The sequence below is a fragment of the Nannospalax galili genome, unplaced genomic scaffold (genome assembly GCF_000622305.1).
Source record: "Nannospalax galili isolate Female #2095 unplaced genomic scaffold, S.galili_v1.0 scaffold1402, whole genome shotgun sequence".
NCBI lineage: Eukaryota > Metazoa > Chordata > Mammalia > Rodentia > Spalacidae > Nannospalax > Nannospalax galili.
The window spans coordinates 464,791-482,401 of NW_008348453.1; the positions used below are offsets into that span (position 1 = coordinate 464,791).

General features: G+C 50.7%; 1 protein-coding gene across 8 annotated transcripts in view; it reads left to right on the forward strand.

Moving 5' to 3' along the window:
• Positions 1-16,633, forward strand: part of Ptprf (protein tyrosine phosphatase receptor type F) — a 77,849-nt gene extending 61,216 nt beyond the window's left edge. For 3 of the 8 annotated variants that reach the window (XM_029569515.1, XM_029569514.1, XM_029569517.1), the window contains 15 exons: positions 172-326; positions 2,931-3,046; positions 6,025-6,057; positions 6,867-6,964; positions 10,971-11,094; positions 11,226-11,401; positions 12,012-12,131; positions 12,360-12,514; positions 12,594-12,879; positions 12,961-13,139; positions 13,361-13,487; positions 13,721-13,846; positions 14,099-14,253; positions 14,344-14,479; positions 14,926-15,819. In XM_029569515.1, the coding sequence (XP_029425375.1) occupies positions 172-326; positions 2,931-3,046; positions 6,025-6,057; positions 6,867-6,964; positions 10,971-11,094; positions 11,226-11,401; positions 12,012-12,131; positions 12,360-12,514; positions 12,594-12,879; positions 12,961-13,139; positions 13,361-13,487; positions 13,721-13,846; positions 14,099-14,253; positions 14,344-14,479; positions 14,926-14,994 (2,055 nt within the window). In that variant the 3' untranslated portion in view covers positions 14,995-15,819. Of the gene's footprint in view, positions 1-171; positions 327-2,930; positions 3,047-6,024; positions 6,058-6,866; positions 6,965-10,970; positions 11,095-11,225; positions 11,402-12,011; positions 12,132-12,359; positions 12,515-12,593; positions 12,880-12,960; positions 13,140-13,360; positions 13,488-13,720; positions 13,847-14,098; positions 14,254-14,343; positions 14,480-14,925 lie in introns of all 8 variants that reach the window. The other 5 variants (XM_029569516.1, XM_029569518.1, XM_017801168.1 and 2 more) reach the window with 3 other exon arrangements.
• The last annotated feature ends 978 nt before the right edge of the window (positions 16,634-17,611 follow it).

Sequence of the window (17,611 nt, forward strand, 5' to 3'; positions counted from 1 at the left end):
TTGACCCCAAGGTTCCAGTCCTGCTGACCAACCCCAAGTCAACCTTACAGGTTTAGAACATGGCCTAGCCCAATGTGTCCCAGCCTCAGAGTCCTCTCTGGGTTTGATGGGTAAGGGTGGGGATTCTCATGCTGTGCTCACAGCCTGTGCTGTTGCTCCACTGGACCACAGAAGCGCTATGCCTCCAGCCCCTACTCCGATGAGATCGTGGTCCAGGTGACACCAGCCCAGCATCAGGAGGAGCCCGAGATGCTGTGGGTGACAGGCCCCGTCCTGGCCGTCATCCTCATCATACTCATTGTCATCGCCATCCTGCTATTCAAGAGGTGAGTGCTGTACTTGGCTCTAGGAGACAGAGCCTGACTCTTGCCTCAGGCCCTCTCTGATATAGTATTAAGTGCAGCCCATTCCAGCCTGGTTCCTGGCCCCTGGGCACAGTGGGAAGCCAGGATGGACAGAAGCAGTGTTTGTGTGTGTATGCACCTCTGTGTGGGTCAGCCTGTGTATGAAGAGGGGCTGAGGCTAACCTGTGTATGTCCTCAGATATGGCTGCCTGTCTCTGTTTCTGTGTGTGTGAACATGTCTGTTTCTTCCTCAACTTTTAGTAGCCACTGGCTCCTGGTCTCCTGTCATAAGCACTTGTCTTATGCCATGATTCCTAGGTGATTCTTCAGTCTCACTTTCCTGCTTAGGCCCACAGAGGTCCAGACCAAGTTGCAGACACACTTCCCCATGTGCCTATTACATCCATAGCTGTGTCTTTAACACTTACCTCTCTTCAGTATTTGCAACACCTGCCCCTAGAGGTGTCCTGTCCACCCACCTCCCAGCCTCCAAGCTCTTCCAGATCCTTCACTTGGCCATCCTCAGTTTAAAGCCTTTTGGTGAGCCAGACCTGGTGATTCAGGCCTGTGATCCCAGCTCCTCTAAATGCTGAGGCTGGAGGATTGAAGTTTGAAGACTTGTCTGAAGTAGAATGAGTTTAAAGCTAATCTGGGTTAAATAGATACTAACTCAGAAAAAAAAAAAATTTAATGGCTGAGAATACAGCTCTATGTAGAATGCCTGCCTTAATGAGTTTAAAGCTAATCCTGGGTTAAATAGATATAACTCAGAAAAAAAAAAAAATTTAATGGCTGAGAATACAGCTCTATGTAGAATGCCTGCCTTGTATGCACAAGGTCCTAGGTTTGATCCCAGTACCACAGAAAAAGAAAAGTCATTTTAAAAAGCCCTTTGACCCCTTGAGCTTGACAGTTGAATGCGTGGCTAACCATGTCCCTAGTACTGCTCTTGACATCATTACACCAAGTAAGTGTAGCTCTCTGACCCCTGGAGACTGGGCCCCTGCCCTGCAGCCTTCAAGCCCTGCTGTCTGGCAGCTTCCCCTCATCCTTCATACTCACTTTCAGGCTCTACTATCCCAGAGACCTATGTAGCTTCTGGCCCCTTTCCCACAGCCCCTCATTTATCCCAGAATACCCTATTAAATGTCTGCTGGCTCTGCAGCTGAGTATGCTGAGCCCCTAGCTCCTGACACAGGGCTGGCTAAACCCACAAGCATCTCAGAGCATGCCTGGCAGGTAGATGTGGTATTCCATGTGTGGTATTTCACCTTGTGGAAGTGCCTGTCTCCTGTGCCTTTTCTCTCCATTGCCCTCATCTGGACCCCATTGTCTTTCCTGGCAAGTTCATTCTTTCCTCCCAGTGTTCAAGATCTGTGGATGGCCCTAAGGAGTGTCCTTTACACCCACTCACACACACACCCCTTTCCAACTGGGTCCTGATGTCTGTACAGAGGTGAACCCCCTTCCCAAGGATGTCATATGGGTACCTCATTAGAGTCCTGCAGTTCCCCCTGTCATGTGAGGGCTGAGTGCTCGGCAGAAACAATGACCATTCCTTTCTTCTGTCCTTGCCTGTCTCTCGGGACCTAGTAAACAAGAAAGGTAGGAGTTATTGTTCCTTCTCTCTTTACACACTCCCCCTCTACTCTTAACTTGTGCACATCTTGGTCTGTAGGGAGGGATGGGGCTCTGACCAGGAATCCTCCTGGCCTGTGGCTTTAAGCAGCAAACTGTCTGATCAGCACAGCAGGCTCCCTGGTTCAGGATGAAGCCTCATTGGCATGAGGGGCAGACTCTGTCATGCTGTTGCTAGTTCAACTCTGTACTTTCCAGACGATGCTCCTCCCTAGGGCACATGCACGATGAAGCTTTCATTGCTTCCCTGAGTCCACAGAGCCCTCCAGAACCCTCCCTAGGCTCCCAGTTCTCCAAGAGGTTATCTAATTCCTCTAAGAGGCAGTCTCACTGCTCACTATAGAGGAGCAGGGAATGGTGTCCTGATACGCACATGTACAAGCAACACTTCCAGTTCTTCCCAGTACTCCTGTACAGAGACTGCAAGAGACCCCTGGGTAGTCTCTCTGACCCTGTCCATTTAGATGGGGAAGCTGAGGCCAGTGAGAGAGGACTCTGTCAGGCTAGGATGATGCCTCCCCTGTCCTTCCCCTGCTACTCTGGGCATTTACCATGATACCCTGAGAGCCAGACAGCTGGGACCCAGTCCCCTGTGATGTTTGTGTATTTTATGTGTCATTGCATGTTTTTTCCTGGTGGCTTCTGCTGCCTCAGTTGTGGTAGTCTTACAGACAGCAGCTACTGCCCAGCAGAGACCTGCTTTCTGTCCAAAGCCTCTGTGACCCCTTCCTCCCTTGCTGCGCTGCTCCTTCTGTCCACTCCACACTCCTGCTGTCTCCCTGCCCCATCCCTACCCTGTGTTCTCTCATGTTGAGGCTGCTCTGCCCCTGGCTCCTCCATGCTCAGAGACCCCAGGATGAGGTGGGGTGGTGAGGCCATAGCTGTGGATGTGGGGATTGGCCTTGGCCTGGACTCTAGGCTCTCACTACTCTCCTTCTGCTTCTTTAGGAAAAGAACCCACTCCCCGTCGTCAAAGGATGAGCAGTCAATTGGGCTGAAGGACTCTCTGTTGGCCAACTCCTCTGACCCTGTGGAGATGCGGAGGCTCAACTACCAGACCCCAGGTAGGGCTGCTCCCTTGACCTGCTCACCCCCAACTCCAGATCATGAGGCTATCAAAGGACCCTAGTGCATGCCCTGTTTCTTGCTGCTTCTCTTCCTTTTAGTTCTTTGAACTGACAGTGACTAAGAAGGCCAATATCTAACAGGTAAACAGGCACCCTAGGGCTAGGAGCCTCCTAGGGTCAACAGAACTTCTTATTAGCCCCTGTATATCTCCAGTATCTGAATACGGGTTGTAAGGAGCCTCCTGGAGCCCACATCACTGTGGTGGGTCTCCATACCTACTCTCTGATCCTTCACACAAAAGAGGGGCCTATTAGCATTAAAAAAGCTCTAGCACACAGAAAGGTAGATGAGGGCTCCACACCGGACCCTTCCTGAAGGCTGACTCCAGATTCACTGTGTAAGCATAGCAGCCCTTCTTCTCTCCATCCACTCTCATGTGCTACCCAGCTGTTCTTCCGTGTGGAATATCACTCCTTCCCTAACCCCAGAGACTTGACTTAGGCCTCAGTGACAATCTCTGAGCTCCATGGCACCAGGAACCATGTCTTGTTCATTCCCATCCCTATATTCAGCAAGCAGTGGATTCTTATTGAATGCCTATGAAATGAACACATGACACTAGAACAAATGTGTGAACTAATGTGTGCACCCAGGGTTTGTGTGTGTGTAAGCTCCTTAATACTGCATAGCAAATTACCCCCAAACTTAGTGGCTTAATACAATAATTATGTATTTTCGCTCACTGTTTTTGTGAATCAGGGATTCTGACAGGGCTCAGCAGGATCAGTGTCTTTATTCCATAATGTTTGGTCCCTCAGCCAGATGACTAGAAGACTGAGGGCTAGAATTGTCTAAAGTCAGGCTAGCAAGCTATGGCCTAAAGTAAAATTTGACCTACCACCTACTTTCTGGATCTTTTGTTTTGTTTCGTTTTGTTTGAGACAGCATCTTCCTGTAACCCCATATGGCCTGGAACTCACTGTGTAGACCAGGCTAGCCTCAACTCACAGACATCCACCTGCCTCTGCTTCTCAAGTGCTGGAGATAAAGGCATGTGCCATTAACACCCAGCTACCATCTACTTTCGTTAATAAGGTTTTCCTAGAGCACCAATACACCCATTCATTTTCTGGGGACATTTACACTAGAAAGGCCAACTTAGTAATAGAAAATACAGAAGATGGGCTGGAGAGATGGCTCAGCGGTTAAGAACAATGGTTGTTCTTGCAGAAGACCTGGGTTTGAATCCAGCACCCACATGGCAGCTAACAACTGCCCGTAACTCCAGTCCCAGAGGATCCAACAGCCTCTTCTGACCTCCTCAGGCATTGCATGACACGGGTGCACTTACCTACATGCAGGCAATACACATGTACACATAAAATAAAAAATAAATAAATAAATTTTTTCAGTTTAAAAAAAATCTTTATATTTTTTAAAAAGAAAGTACAGGTGATACAGGGTGTCTACAAGCCTAAAGCCTATTTTCTGGCCTCTCCTAGGAAAAATTTGCTAACCCCTGGGTGGTTCATTCAGGTGGCCTGGGCTTCCTCACAACATATTGACAGTTCCAAGGGTACATGTTCTGAGAGTGTGCCCTGCAGACCTAGCAGGCTGTTGAAACCAGTATGACTGACTGTGTGAGGATGGTGTGATTGAAAAGCAGAGGACTCTACTTTAGGAGGATGCCAGGCCACATGGGCAACAGCTAGGGAAGCCAGGTGGGTAGGAGGTGGCTCCCTGAGTGAAACACAGTGTGTAGTATAAATTACAGCCCTTAGAGTGTTTCTGCAGAATTGGAATATTAAGCCAAGAGGTAACTGGGGCCTAAACAGAGGTCCACATTGAAGAGAACCTTGACTAGCAGACTGAGCAGCTTAGGCTTCATCCTGAAGGACCTAGAGAGATATTGAAGGTTTTTAGCAGGGGAGTGGTAGGACCAGAATTATGCTATAGAAATACCTCTGATTGCTTTGTGAAGAATGGACCAGAGGGAAAGAAATTGGGACAGGGTAGTTAAGCTGTGGAGAAGTGGCAATGGGAACAGAGGAAGGAATGGGCTCTGGAAACCTTAAGGAGGCAAGAGCAGAAGGACTTCCGCTTGAATCCACACAGAGGTGCAAGGATGGCTCCATGGCTGCTGGTATGGAGGATGTCCAGGTGGCAGTGGGCCTGTGGGTCTGGACCTCTGGGCTCAAGGCCACCAATGTGGGTCATACCAAGGATCATAGAACAGTCAAAGCCCAGAATGAACAGGCTCTTCCAGGGTGAGGAGAGCAGGAGAAGGGAGCTCATGGAAGCAGGATAGTGTCGTATTAGGGAGGAATGTATGAAGAGGTGTCAGGCAGAAGAACCCTGGCTCAGGAGGAGCTAGATGTCCCTGAAGTCAGTGTGAGGAAAGGAAACAGGGGCTGTGGAGTAGTGGGAACCTGAGGAGTGGAGACCAGTGGCTTTTGTGAATGACACCTTAGGTTGTAGGGCCCAGCCTCCAGGCATAAGCATTTCCATGGGTTAAAGAGCGGCATGGGGGGACATACAAAGCCCCTTTCAAATGTCAGTGTGTGAAGGAGTACACTCAAGAAGAGAGGAGAAGGGGGAGTAAAAAGAAGAAAAGATTTTTCATTTCCAGTATGGAAAATGTCTGAAACTAGCCAGATGTTTCAATCTTAGAGGGTAAGGATTAGACTGAACTGAGTATATTTGGTCATAGAAAGTATCCCAAAGGCCACCTGAATCTGGTGTTTTGGAGCACTCATTTCTGGAGGTAGGACGTCTGTGTTACTGGGAGACAAGGGAATTTGTGGTTCCCAGCCCACAGTTCCAGGCCTCTCACTGCCCCCATCCATGTCCCTTCTTCTTGCCCTTCACCCAGCCAACAACCCTGCACTGGCTTACCTCAGAGCCAGGTGACCAGAAAAGGGTTACCTGGCTCTCTGCTCTTCCCCATTGTTTTCTTGGTTTGTTTTCTCTGCAGGTTCCAGTGCCCCCAGTTGCCCGAATATCTCAAGTTAGTTATCAAAGTTCCCGTGTTTGGGGACACTTTGGGTTCAGTGTCTGTCTCCACTCCTCTGCCCCACCCCATTACCTCCCTCTTTCCTTACTCTTTTTCTACCTTTCTCTGTTCCCTCCTTTCTGAGCCTTCACGTGAGTCTCCTTCCCCTCCTCTGCCCACTTTGTTTCCTCTGCTCTCTCTTCTCCACTGGCCCTGCCCACCTGTCTCTATCCCTGCTGCCTCTGGTTTCCGTCCGACACCTATGTGGATGCCTCTGTTACCCACCTTGTCCTCTGTCTTCATATCTTCCTCTTCATCTCTGCTTCTCTCTGTATATTTCTGGGTCACTCTGCCATTGTCTCTGCACTTCATAACCACTCCATCTACACACTTGGTGCCTCCGTGGTGACTGGCATCAATGTGAAATGGGGGGGGGCTGCCTCAGGCAGGTGTGGTAAGAGTCCAACTTCCATCCCATCAGCTGCCACTGTTGCCCTGGATTCCCAGCCCCCCAGTCTGTGAGGGAGGAAGCCACTTGTCCCTCTATAGTCGGATCCACCAGACTGCCTTGTTGTTCCCACGTAGCACCAGGTCACCTAGACATGCTTCCATGTGCTCACAACACACATACCTCCCTCTCTTGCTTCCCCCAGCCACTGTGTGCTCCATCCCTGTTGCTGCATGTGCTGCTGTCTCCATGCCACCAGTGCAGAGTGCTCCATGATCACATGTGTTTACATATGCACATACATGCCTTGAATCATCTCTGCCATTCTTCTCAGGCCTCACACTAACTCCACCTATGTTTGCCCCACCTCCTTCAGGTATGCGCGACCATCCGCCCATCCCCATCACTGACCTGGCAGATAATATTGAGCGCCTCAAAGCCAACGATGGGCTCAAGTTCTCCCAGGAGTATGAGGTGAGCCACTCATCTACCACCACCGAGAGGTCAGCCCCAGCCTAACCTGTGCCAGATCCTGTCTTGTCCTAGGTCCCAGGTGGGACTAGGGAGCCAGGCTTTTCTGGTATAGCGGGGGGAGGTCAGCAGCAAGGTTCAACTGGGAACTAGCCTCCTCAGGTGCTGGGCTTGGCCCATAGGCTCACCACGAGCTTCTGGTGGTCACCCAGGCCATATTTCAGAAGACTGTGCACTCAGGCACATGCCCAGTTGCCAGCAGAAGACAGATTAGTAACAGTGGCCATAAAGCTGGTGTCTGAAAAGATGGGTCAACACCAGCTAGGCACTGGGCATCATCCCCCTGATGAAATGGTGCTATGACTGTCCTGTCTTACACACAGGAAGCAGGACTTGGACAAGGGAGTGAGTTGCCTAGTGTCCAAACAGCTGAGGAGTAGTGGAGCCAGGATTCCAACCCAGGCCTGCCTGACACCCTCTGCCTGACCATACCATCCACACCTTGAAGCTTGTGATAACAGTGTCACTGAGTCTCCCCATAGTGACTCTTGCCAGCAAGGGGCAGGAAGAAGGTTGTTCTCAGGCAGGTGTGTTCGAAGCCGGGCTTCCATCCTTCCTGTTACTGCTGTCCACCTGTGATCACATGTACACTCAAGTACACAGCTCATAGCTGAAGAGTCAGGAAGCCCTCCACGTACTCACCTCACTGTGGCCATGACTTCTCTTGCTAGGAGTCCCAGGGCCAATGAGCTTCTACCCCACTCATAGATGTTTACCAGGGATGATTGCGTGTCCCCAGGCCACCCAGTCAAGGGAGCTTTGTTAGGAAGTGATAAGGGAAAGACCCATTTTCTCTAGGAAACAGAGGTGGAGATGGCTTTCTGCTGTATATACCACTTTTTAGCACTTGACATGGGCCTCACAAGATGATTGATACATGGATGGATTGGTTCAGCTGGACCCAGGAGTTTGCTTTCTTTCAGTCTGGTGTCCACTTTCAGTTTTGTTTAGAGGACATATCTCCAGGTACTGTGGTAGCCCTTCTGATGGCCATGGCCAGATAGATTCCAAGGGCAGTAGGCCAGGCTTTCAGATTGAGTGTGGCAGGCAGATGGATGAGCTTATCTTTACACAGAAGCTGCCAGGTCTACTGTAGAGCACCCACTGGGTCTACCTCGCACAGCCTTACTGCAGTAATACAACATGCAAGTTGGGCATCCTGTGTTCAGCTTGGTTTCTGGCAAAGAAGAACTTTCTTTTTCTTCTACCCTCACTCGCCCTTTTCCTGTCCATCCTTTAAAGGGCCTTCATCCTCTTAGAAGCCTTCCCTGGCCACCCATTCTGTCTTTGACATTCTGTTAGTCATTTGTCACACTTTTGGTAGCACTTAACTGTGTGCCAGTCCCCATGCTGGATGCTGGGCATATGGAGACATGCTCTTGGGACATAGTCAGTGGGAAAACGTAGGCAGACAGGAAAACACAGGCACACTGATTGTGTGTCACTGACAATATGCCCTGAAGTTACATATAACCAACATGCGTAGGGAACCTGAAGGTGGATGGTCCCCCGAGAGGTGAAGGCTCAATGAAGTAGTGAACCAGTCCCACAGAGAGTAATGAGACTTCATACTATGCTGAAAATACTGCTTTTTTTTTTTTTTTTTTTTTTTTTTTTTTGAGACAAAGTCTCCCTATAGCCCCAGCTAATATATTCGCTATGGAGACCAGGCTGGCCTTGAATTCACAGAGATCCGCCTGCCTCTGCCTCCCGAGTGCTGGGACTAAAGGTATGCGCCACCACGCCCAGCTGAAAATGTTGCTTTTGTCCGTCTGTAAAATGAGAATAATAACCAAACCTATCTCGGAATGAGAAGGAGATGGAAAATTGTAGGAGCAGGGAGGGAAAGTGTGAGTGCTTAAAACAGTGCTGGGTACATCATGAGTCCCCACAGAGACTTAGCAATTAGCATGTTTGTATTCTTGAGCCAACCAAGGACATGGGAGGCCCTTAAGCAGGAGTTGATAATTCAGAGCTATATCTTTGAAAGACCATTCTGACCATAGGACAGAGGCCTGGAGATACTAAGCTGAGTTGGGTGCTTATTGACGGTAGTGACAACAGGTTGGAGACAGCAGAGAAAGGGAGTACAGGCCATGGTAAGCAAGGAGGGGGCCATGGAAAGTTTCTGAGGTGGGTTTCAGATGCTGACCTGGGCCTCTAGGTAAGCAGGTGATGCTGCCATCCACTGAGATTGCCTCACAGAAGAGCCTGCTTTGAGGGGGAAGCTGATGAACTGGGCTTTAATGGATTGAAGTAGAGGTGAGATAACCAGGGATCTGCCTGATGTCAAGACAGTGCCAGTGTCTAAGCATTAAGAATCCCATGAACAAGGTGGTTCAGTCAGTGAAGCATTTGCAGAGACCCTGAAGTCAACCCCAAGGACCCACATAAAAATGCCAGGTGTGACAGCCTGGTCTATATAGTGAGTTTCAGGCCAGCTGGGGCTACAGGGAGACCCTGTCTCAAAGACAAAAAAAAAAAAAAAAAAAAGCCAGGTGTGAGAGCCAGGTAAGGTGGGGCACACCTTTAATCCCAGCACTCATGAGGTAGGCAGAGGCAGGCAGATCTCCGTGAGTTCAAGGCTAGCCTGGTCTACTTAATGGGTTCCAAGCCAGCTTGGGCTACAGGGCCAGGTGTGATAACATACACTTGGGTTTTTTTGGTCTTTTTGAGACAGGACCTCCCTGTAGCCCCAGCTGGCCTGGAACTCACAGAGATCCACCTGCCTCTACCTCCAGAGTGCTGGGACTAAAGACTTGTGTTACCATGCCCAGCTTCACTTTTGGGGAGGTGGAGGCAGAAGTACCCTTGGGGCTCACTGACCAGCCAGCCTAGCCTAATGAGTGAGCTGCAAGCCAGCAAGAGACCCTGTCTCAAAGGAGGTGGATGGCTTTCCTGAGGTTGTCCTCCAGCCTATCCACCACACACGTACAAACGTGTATTTTTAAAAAGAGAAAAAGAATCTCATGAATGGGCTAGGGACGTAACTCGTTTGATAGAGTGCCTGCCTAGTATGCGCAAAGCTCTGGGTCTAATCCCCAGCACCACATAAATCAGACTTGGTGGCACACATGCTGTAACCCCTCCACTCAAGAAGAGGAGGCAGGAGTATCAGAAGCTAAGGGTCATCCTTAACTACATAGCAAGTTCAGGACTAGCCTAGGGTACATGAGACCGTCTGAAAAAAAACAGAACAATCAGGGCTGGAGAGATGGCTCAGCGGTTAAGAGCACTGACTGCTCTTGCAGAGGACCTGGGTTCGATTCCCAGCACTCACATGGCAGCTACAAACCGTCCTTAACTCCAGTTCCAGGGGAATCCGAAGCCCTCTTCTGACGCGGCAATGCATGACATGGGTACACTCACATACATGCGGGCAGTACACTCATACACAAAATAAAAAAAATAAAATATTTTTTAAAAAAACAAAAACACAATGTCAGTAAAACCTTCCAACATAGTTTCATCCTGAAAAAAAAAAAAAACAATCTCCAAAGCAAACCAGGAAAGGGTGAAGAATGGAAGAGGCCTGGCTAGATCTGAGGACCTTCGGTCCTACCTACAGAGAGGACAGGGCAAGGAAGCAGGTGGGGAAGGAACAGCCAGAGATGTAAAGAGGGCTGGGAAGGTGGCGCACAGTGTCTAGAGCCTTAAGCAGTCTCTAATGTGGCCCAGGTGGCTGCAGTTGCTTCCATCCATCTGTGCCTGTTTCACTGTGTGGTGCCCCACCCTGTCCCCAGCCTCTCTACCAGACAAGAGGACCTGGTGCCAGAGTAAGAAGAGTCTTCAGTTTGTCACTTCCTGGAATGAGGGTGGAACAGCTCTGTGGCTGCAGAGTGTCAGGGGTGCAGGGCTGGTGTGACCTGCAAGGCCCGAATCTCCCCAGAAAGGTAGGCATCCTTTAACTTGTCCCTCATTTCCATCTGTTTTCTTTCATTTCTGGCAGTCTATTGACCCTGGACAGCAGTTCACATGGGAGAATTCTAACTTGGAGGTGAACAAACCCAAGAACCGCTATGCAAATGTCATCGCCTATGACCACTCTAGAGTCATCCTCACCTCCATTGATGGTAAGCCAAGGGCAGAGCCCACTCCTAACCCCTTGCCTCCCTCCCCTCTGCTCTCAGGGGTGCATTGAGGCACAGTCAACTGTCCCAAGGACCCCAGGCTAATGCTCTCCCTCATCCTTTTCCATCTGTAGGTGTCCCTGGAAGTGACTATATCAATGCCAACTACATCGATGGCTACCGCAAGCAGAATGCCTACATTGCCACACAGGGCCCTCTGCCTGAGACCATGGGCGATTTCTGGCGGATGGTGTGGGAACAGCGCACAGCCACAGTGGTCATGATGACCAGGCTAGAGGAGAAATCTCGGGTGAGGGAGTGAGTGGGAAGTGACTCAGTAACACCAGGCACAACCTTTAAATTTCCTCAAGGCTTATGGTTTTCCTGGAGTATTGTCTCATTCCCCAGGTGTACTGGGGTGCAGCTGGGATGTAGCATGTCCCCCAGGTGCTTGTGAGTTTCTGGAATGTTAATGTGTTTCACCAAATGCTGTCGTTTTCTGGACTGTTAATATGTTCCCCAGTTGCTGGCATGTTCTCAGGGTATTCACGTGTTCCCCAGGTGCCTGAACATTCCTGGGGCATTCACACATCTAAGTTAATTAGTGGAAAGAGCTGCTGCTGTCTGCTTTTGCCCTGCAAAGCATCAACTGGAACATAAAATTTACAGAGCTTGAAAATGGGGCATAAACATTATGGGTAAATTTGGCAGAAAATGTGTCTGTTGCGATCTGGTCTTGAATAAATAGGCAGAGGTATGGCATAGCGGGATGAGGCTTGGTGAGGAAGAGGGACAGGGAGAGTTCAGGGCTGGGCAAATAAACTGGGGCTTTCACTCAGTTCTGCTCATCTGAGCCTTTGGGGGACCCTTCAGCACTGTCACCTGCACTTTGTCCCCCCATTTTACTCTTCCCCCTGCAGGTGAAATGTGATCAGTATTGGCCAGCCCGTGGCACTGAGACTTACGGCCTCATTCAAGTGACCCTGCTGGATACAGTGGAGCTGGCCACATACACAGTGCGCACCTTCGCACTCCACAAGGTAGGGCCTAACAGTTGTTCTTGCCTGGCCTGAGTGGGCTGGTAGAGCTCAGCCTAGAGGCAGGGCCTGGGAGATGTGTGAGAGTAGGGTTGCAGCCTTTTCGTGACTTCCTTTAGAGCACCTCATGTGCCTTTTAAATACCAGCCAAGAGTTGTGGGTCTGGGCCCTTCCCTGTGTCTGTAGCAACCAGACCCAGATCCCCTCATCTCTCTTGACTCTATTCCTCAGAGTGGCTCCAGTGAGAAGCGGGAGCTACGTCAGTTCCAGTTCATGGCCTGGCCAGATCATGGAGTTCCTGAGTACCCAACTCCCATCCTGGCCTTCCTAAGACGAGTCAAGGCCTGCAACCCACTAGATGCAGGGCCCATGGTGGTACACTGCAGGTGAGAGGATGCAGAGCCACCAAAGGGAGTGGGGTGGCAGGTGGAGACCATGGCCCCAAGCTGAGCCCTTGTCCTGCAGTGCTGGTGTGGGCCGTACGGGCTGCTTCATTGTTATTGATGCCATGCTGGAGCGAATGAAGCATGAGAAGACGGTTGACATCTATGGCCACGTGACATGCATGCGATCACAGAGAAACTACATGGTGCAAACAGAGGACCAGTATGTGTTCATCCACGAGGCACTGCTGGAGGCTGCCACATGCGGACACACCGAGGTGCCCGCTCGAAATCTTTATGCCCACATCCAGAAGCTAGGCCAAGTGCCTCCTGGGGAGAGTATAACCGCCATGGAGCTTGAGTTCAAAGTAGGTCTCCGGTGGGCCTAGATTGGGTCATGGGAGGACCCTTCTCAGTAAGCCAGGTTTCACAAAACTCTTCCTCAACAGTTGCTGGCCAGCTCCAAAGCCCACACGTCTCGCTTCATTAGTGCCAACCTGCCCTGCAACAAGTTCAAGAACCGCCTGGTGAATATCATGCCCTATGAGCTGACCCGAGTATGTCTGCAGCCCATCCGTGGTGTGGAGGGCTCTGACTACATCAATGCCAGCTTCCTGGATGGCTATAGGTCAGCATGCTTCTCCCTGCCCCACCATGCCCTATGGTGGTACCTTGGCCTGCTGGTTAGGGGGCAGGGGGGGATCTGGGCCATAAGACTGGAGTGAACTGGGTATAAAGCAGTGAGGGATTTATGCAGGAAGGCTGCAGGGTCCCAAGGATCTAGACAGTCTCTGGGGAGATGCATGGGGGCAACAGAGCCTCCAGCATGTCCAGTCTTATGTCACCCAGGCAGCAGAAGGCCTACATAGCTACACAGGGGCCTCTGGCAGAGAGCACTGAGGACTTCTGGCGCATGCTATGGGAGCACAATTCCACCATCATCGTCATGCTGACCAAGCTTCGGGAGATGGGCAGGGTGAGCCCACCCCTTCCCTTAGGGCCCCCTCACACATGGGAGGACACCAGCTACCCTTGGGAGATACCCCTTTTGTTGCTGTCTGCTTTCACACCCCAGCTTCCATCAGCACAGCCTCAGACCCTCTACCATCACCTGAGGCATCCTGTCCCACAGTCCTCAGGAAGCTGGCACTCCCTTTCTCTGACCCCTGCCCCCCACCTAATCATGGGGACTGGGCGCTCTGTCCACAGGAGAAGTGCCACCAGTACTGGCCAGCAGAGCGCTCTGCTCGCTATCAGTACTTTGTTGTTGACCCGATGGCTGAGTACAACATGCCACAGTATATCTTGCGAGAGTTCAAGGTTACAGATGCCCGGGTGAGTCTTGGCAGGAGAATGTGTCTCTCTTCACATTCAAGCATGTAGCTTACACTACCCAAGTCTGGTGCTGCCCCCGTGGCACTTCTGCTTAATCTGCAGGAATCAGGGGCAAGGGTGCAGGCTTGGGACTAAGAGCACTGGCTCCTAGGGTGGTCCTGTGAATGCATGCCTACCTTACTGCGTTCCTGGTCCAGAGTACCCACATCCTAAAGCACAAACCTTAACCTGGCCCCTGCCCATCTCTCCCAGGATGGGCAGTCGAGGACAATCCGACAGTTCCAGTTCACAGACTGGCCAGAACAGGGTGTGCCCAAAACAGGTGAAGGCTTCATCGACTTCATTGGGCAGGTGCATAAGACCAAGGAACAGTTTGGGCAGGATGGACCCATCACAGTGCACTGCAGGTGAGGTTGTCCCGTGGAGGGTGAGCCCAAAGGCCTAGGAGGCCCACTCTGAAATGATCAGTACTCCTGACCCAGCCTTTTTCTGAGCAGTGCTGGTGTGGGCCGCACCGGAGTGTTCATCACTCTGAGTATCGTCTTGGAGCGCATGCGCTATGAGGGTGTGGTTGACATGTTCCAGACTGTGAAGACCCTGCGCACACAGCGCCCTGCAATGGTGCAGACAGAGGTATGCAGGCTAGTGAGCACAGCCTGGGTCTTCCCTGCCATAGCAACTCTGCAACCCTAGGTTGCAGCTGCCGTTGGCCCCATACAGGCACATGTTTTTGCTACAGCCACATAGCATTCCCTGTTCTGCCAAAGGTGATCATTCAGTAGCTCTGTCCTGAACTTCTGAGTTGAGTTGGACATGGTAACCCTTATAGAATGCATAAGTCTGGGCATAGATAAGTGTGATTGGAGTACAGACGGAAGACACGTAAATTCAGGCCTGGGAGAGGAAAGGAGAGAGATGGACCCTCAGAGGTATTTTTTCTCAGGTTTGCCTGGAGAGTCCTGGGGCAGCTCTCTGAGCATGGTCTTGGCCAATCCCTGGTCACTGCAGTACAAGTGCCCTGGCCACTGTGGCTGGGTAACTTTGGCACTGGCCACATTGACCCACTCCCGTCCCTGCAGGACCAGTATCAGCTGTGCTACCGTGCAGCCCTGGAATACCTCGGCAGCTTTGATCACTATGCAACGTAACTACTGCTCCCCTCTCCTCCGCCGCTCCCTCGGGGACTCCGGAGGGGACCCAGCTCCTCTGAGCCATACCGACCATCGTCCAGCCCTCCTGCACGGATGCTGTTGCCAGCAGAGCACAGCCCACTGGGATCAGTGTTTCAGGAACATTGCCACGCCAATCAGAGGGCCCGGAACACCTGGGCAAGTGGGCGGACCGGCAGCCAGGCTCTGTGGCCCCTCCACCAGGCCCATCTGGAGCCCGCTTCAAGCTCACTGTTAAACTCTGCATTTCTCATGCTTCTCACGGGGTGGGGATGGGGGCAAAGCCTCCTTTTTATACATTAGATGGGGTAGACTGAGGGGTCCTGGCCTCTTCCCCGCTGACTTTCCTCTTTGCAAATCCTTCACTGCAGATTGGGCTGCTGTGGGGTTGGGGCTTCTTTTGTTTTCCTTTTTGAGTTCATGTTGGATCCTTTCTTGTACGGCTTCTGCTGAAGGACAGAACAGCCTTCCTCATGTGGAGGTGGGCCCCTGCCTGAGCAAGTCACCATGGCCCAGGAGGCAGCACTGCCTGGGCTCTGCTTCTAGCCTTTCAGACAAAATCCTGTTTCAGACAAATGCAGGGAAACACATGTTTTTGTTTTAGGTTTTGTTTTGTTTTCTCTTACAAGCCTTTTTTAAGGCACCACAGACAGTGGTGGGTGGGGAGGTGATAGAAAATACATCCCCGGTTGTCTATTCCAATGTGCGTTTAACATTCACGGCCCACAACCACAGACATGTCTGGGGGAACCTGGCAAGCCGTTCCTCATCACCATCGTGTTTGCAAAAGTTAAAAACAAAAATTAAAAAAAAAAAAAAAAAAAAAAATAAAAAAAAAAAAAAAAAACACAAAAATAAAATCAAAAAAAAAAAAAAAAAAAAAAAAAAAAAAAGATACATCCCCTGGCCTCTACTTCAAACCCAGAAGGGGAGGCGACTCCATGTGCCTGGGGCTTGCGGGCCCACAGAATATTGCTGTCAACCCCAGCCCAGCCTTGCAGCATGGCCAGTGTTTGTAGGCTGTGGGGTCTGACCACCTCGCCAAATGAATGACACAGGTGAGGGCCTGTGCTACGCCTCACACCTCAGGGCCAAGTGTAGGCGTGACTGGCCTTTCAGGTCCAGGCCAGTGGGCCTGGTAGCACATGTCTGTCCTCAACAGGGGCCAGATGGATTCCTCCCTGGTTTGCAGCCGTTTGCAAATCCCCCAAGAACCACTCTTTTTCCACTCCTTCAAGTTGCCCTCATAAACCAATGTGGCGAGACTACTGGACTTCTACCCATGGTACTATAATCAATCTTATCTTGGCTTGCTGAGGGGCAGGGAGAGAGCCCCTTCCTCTGGGCAACACTATCTAGATAGGTAAGTGGGGGCAGGGAAGGGTGCATAGCTGTTTTAGCCAAGGGACTCGATGCAGACGTCCCCAGATCTAGCTAGGCTAAGTCAAGATCAATCCAGGGTTGGTAATGTTGGATGAAACATTCATTTTTACCTTGTGGATGCTAGTGCTGTAGAGTTCACTGTTGTACACAGTCTGTTTTCTATTTGTTAAGAAAAACTACAGCATCATTGCATACTTCTTGATGGTAATAAATTTGAATAATCAGATTTCTTACACACCGGGCCTGTGTCTCAGCTCCTTCTCAATCCACAGTGTGGCTAGGGTGGGTTCTGGAGAGTCCATTCTAAGAAGACAACATGCCCACCTGAGTGCTTGTGACAAGGCAGGCTCCTGCCATAGCTACTCAAATGGAAGATGCAATCACCATAGGCCAGGCCTGAACCAGTTATAAAGTGCACCCCATGCTGGGGAACACAACCTTCCCCTCTTCCCCCTTGGTGTGCTGCGGATTGCCCCCTAGGAGCTACACTCTACATTTCCTCTCTGATCATCCCACACGTCCATACTCTAAGGAACAGGATACCTCTGTGGCCTTAGAAAATGATCCCTATGGAAATTGGTGAGGAATTTTGTAATTCTTGCCATGAGGATATTAGACACCAAAAAAACTAAGCCCCAGATACAGAGCAGCATGTACTTCCCAAGCCCTGAGCCCCTGACATGTGATCAGAGCATCCTGCTGGGTTGTAAAACCATGGAACTTCCTAGAAAGAAATGCCTTAGCACACAAGACAGAGCATCAGGCAGCTGGTGGGCTTACTGAGAGTGCCCTGGGATTATACCTGACCTGGGGAAGTCTTCCCAGAGAAGGCAGCAGCATAGGGTGAGTAGGGGTTGGTTGTGAAAGGTGGGAAGTGTTCCTAGTGGAGGGATTGACAGTGCAAAGGCTTAGGAACAAAACTTCAAGTGTGCCATGCCAAGAAGCACACAGGCTAGAGGGGCTGGTGGAGCCAGGGCATTGAGCTGCCTGGAAAGGATATAGGCACACCCAAGGCTTGGAACCAGGTCCTTAGCATCCCCAGCCCCTAGTTTGCTGCCTGGCCCATTTCTGTTCAGAGAAGGTACACTGTCATTACATGGTTTGTGATGGTATGAAATTTGAACAATTACTTGCTAAGTCAGTGAGTGAACCATGAAACATTTTCAAGTGAAGGAGAAAACACCAGGGCTTCCTTGATCTAGCATTCAGACCT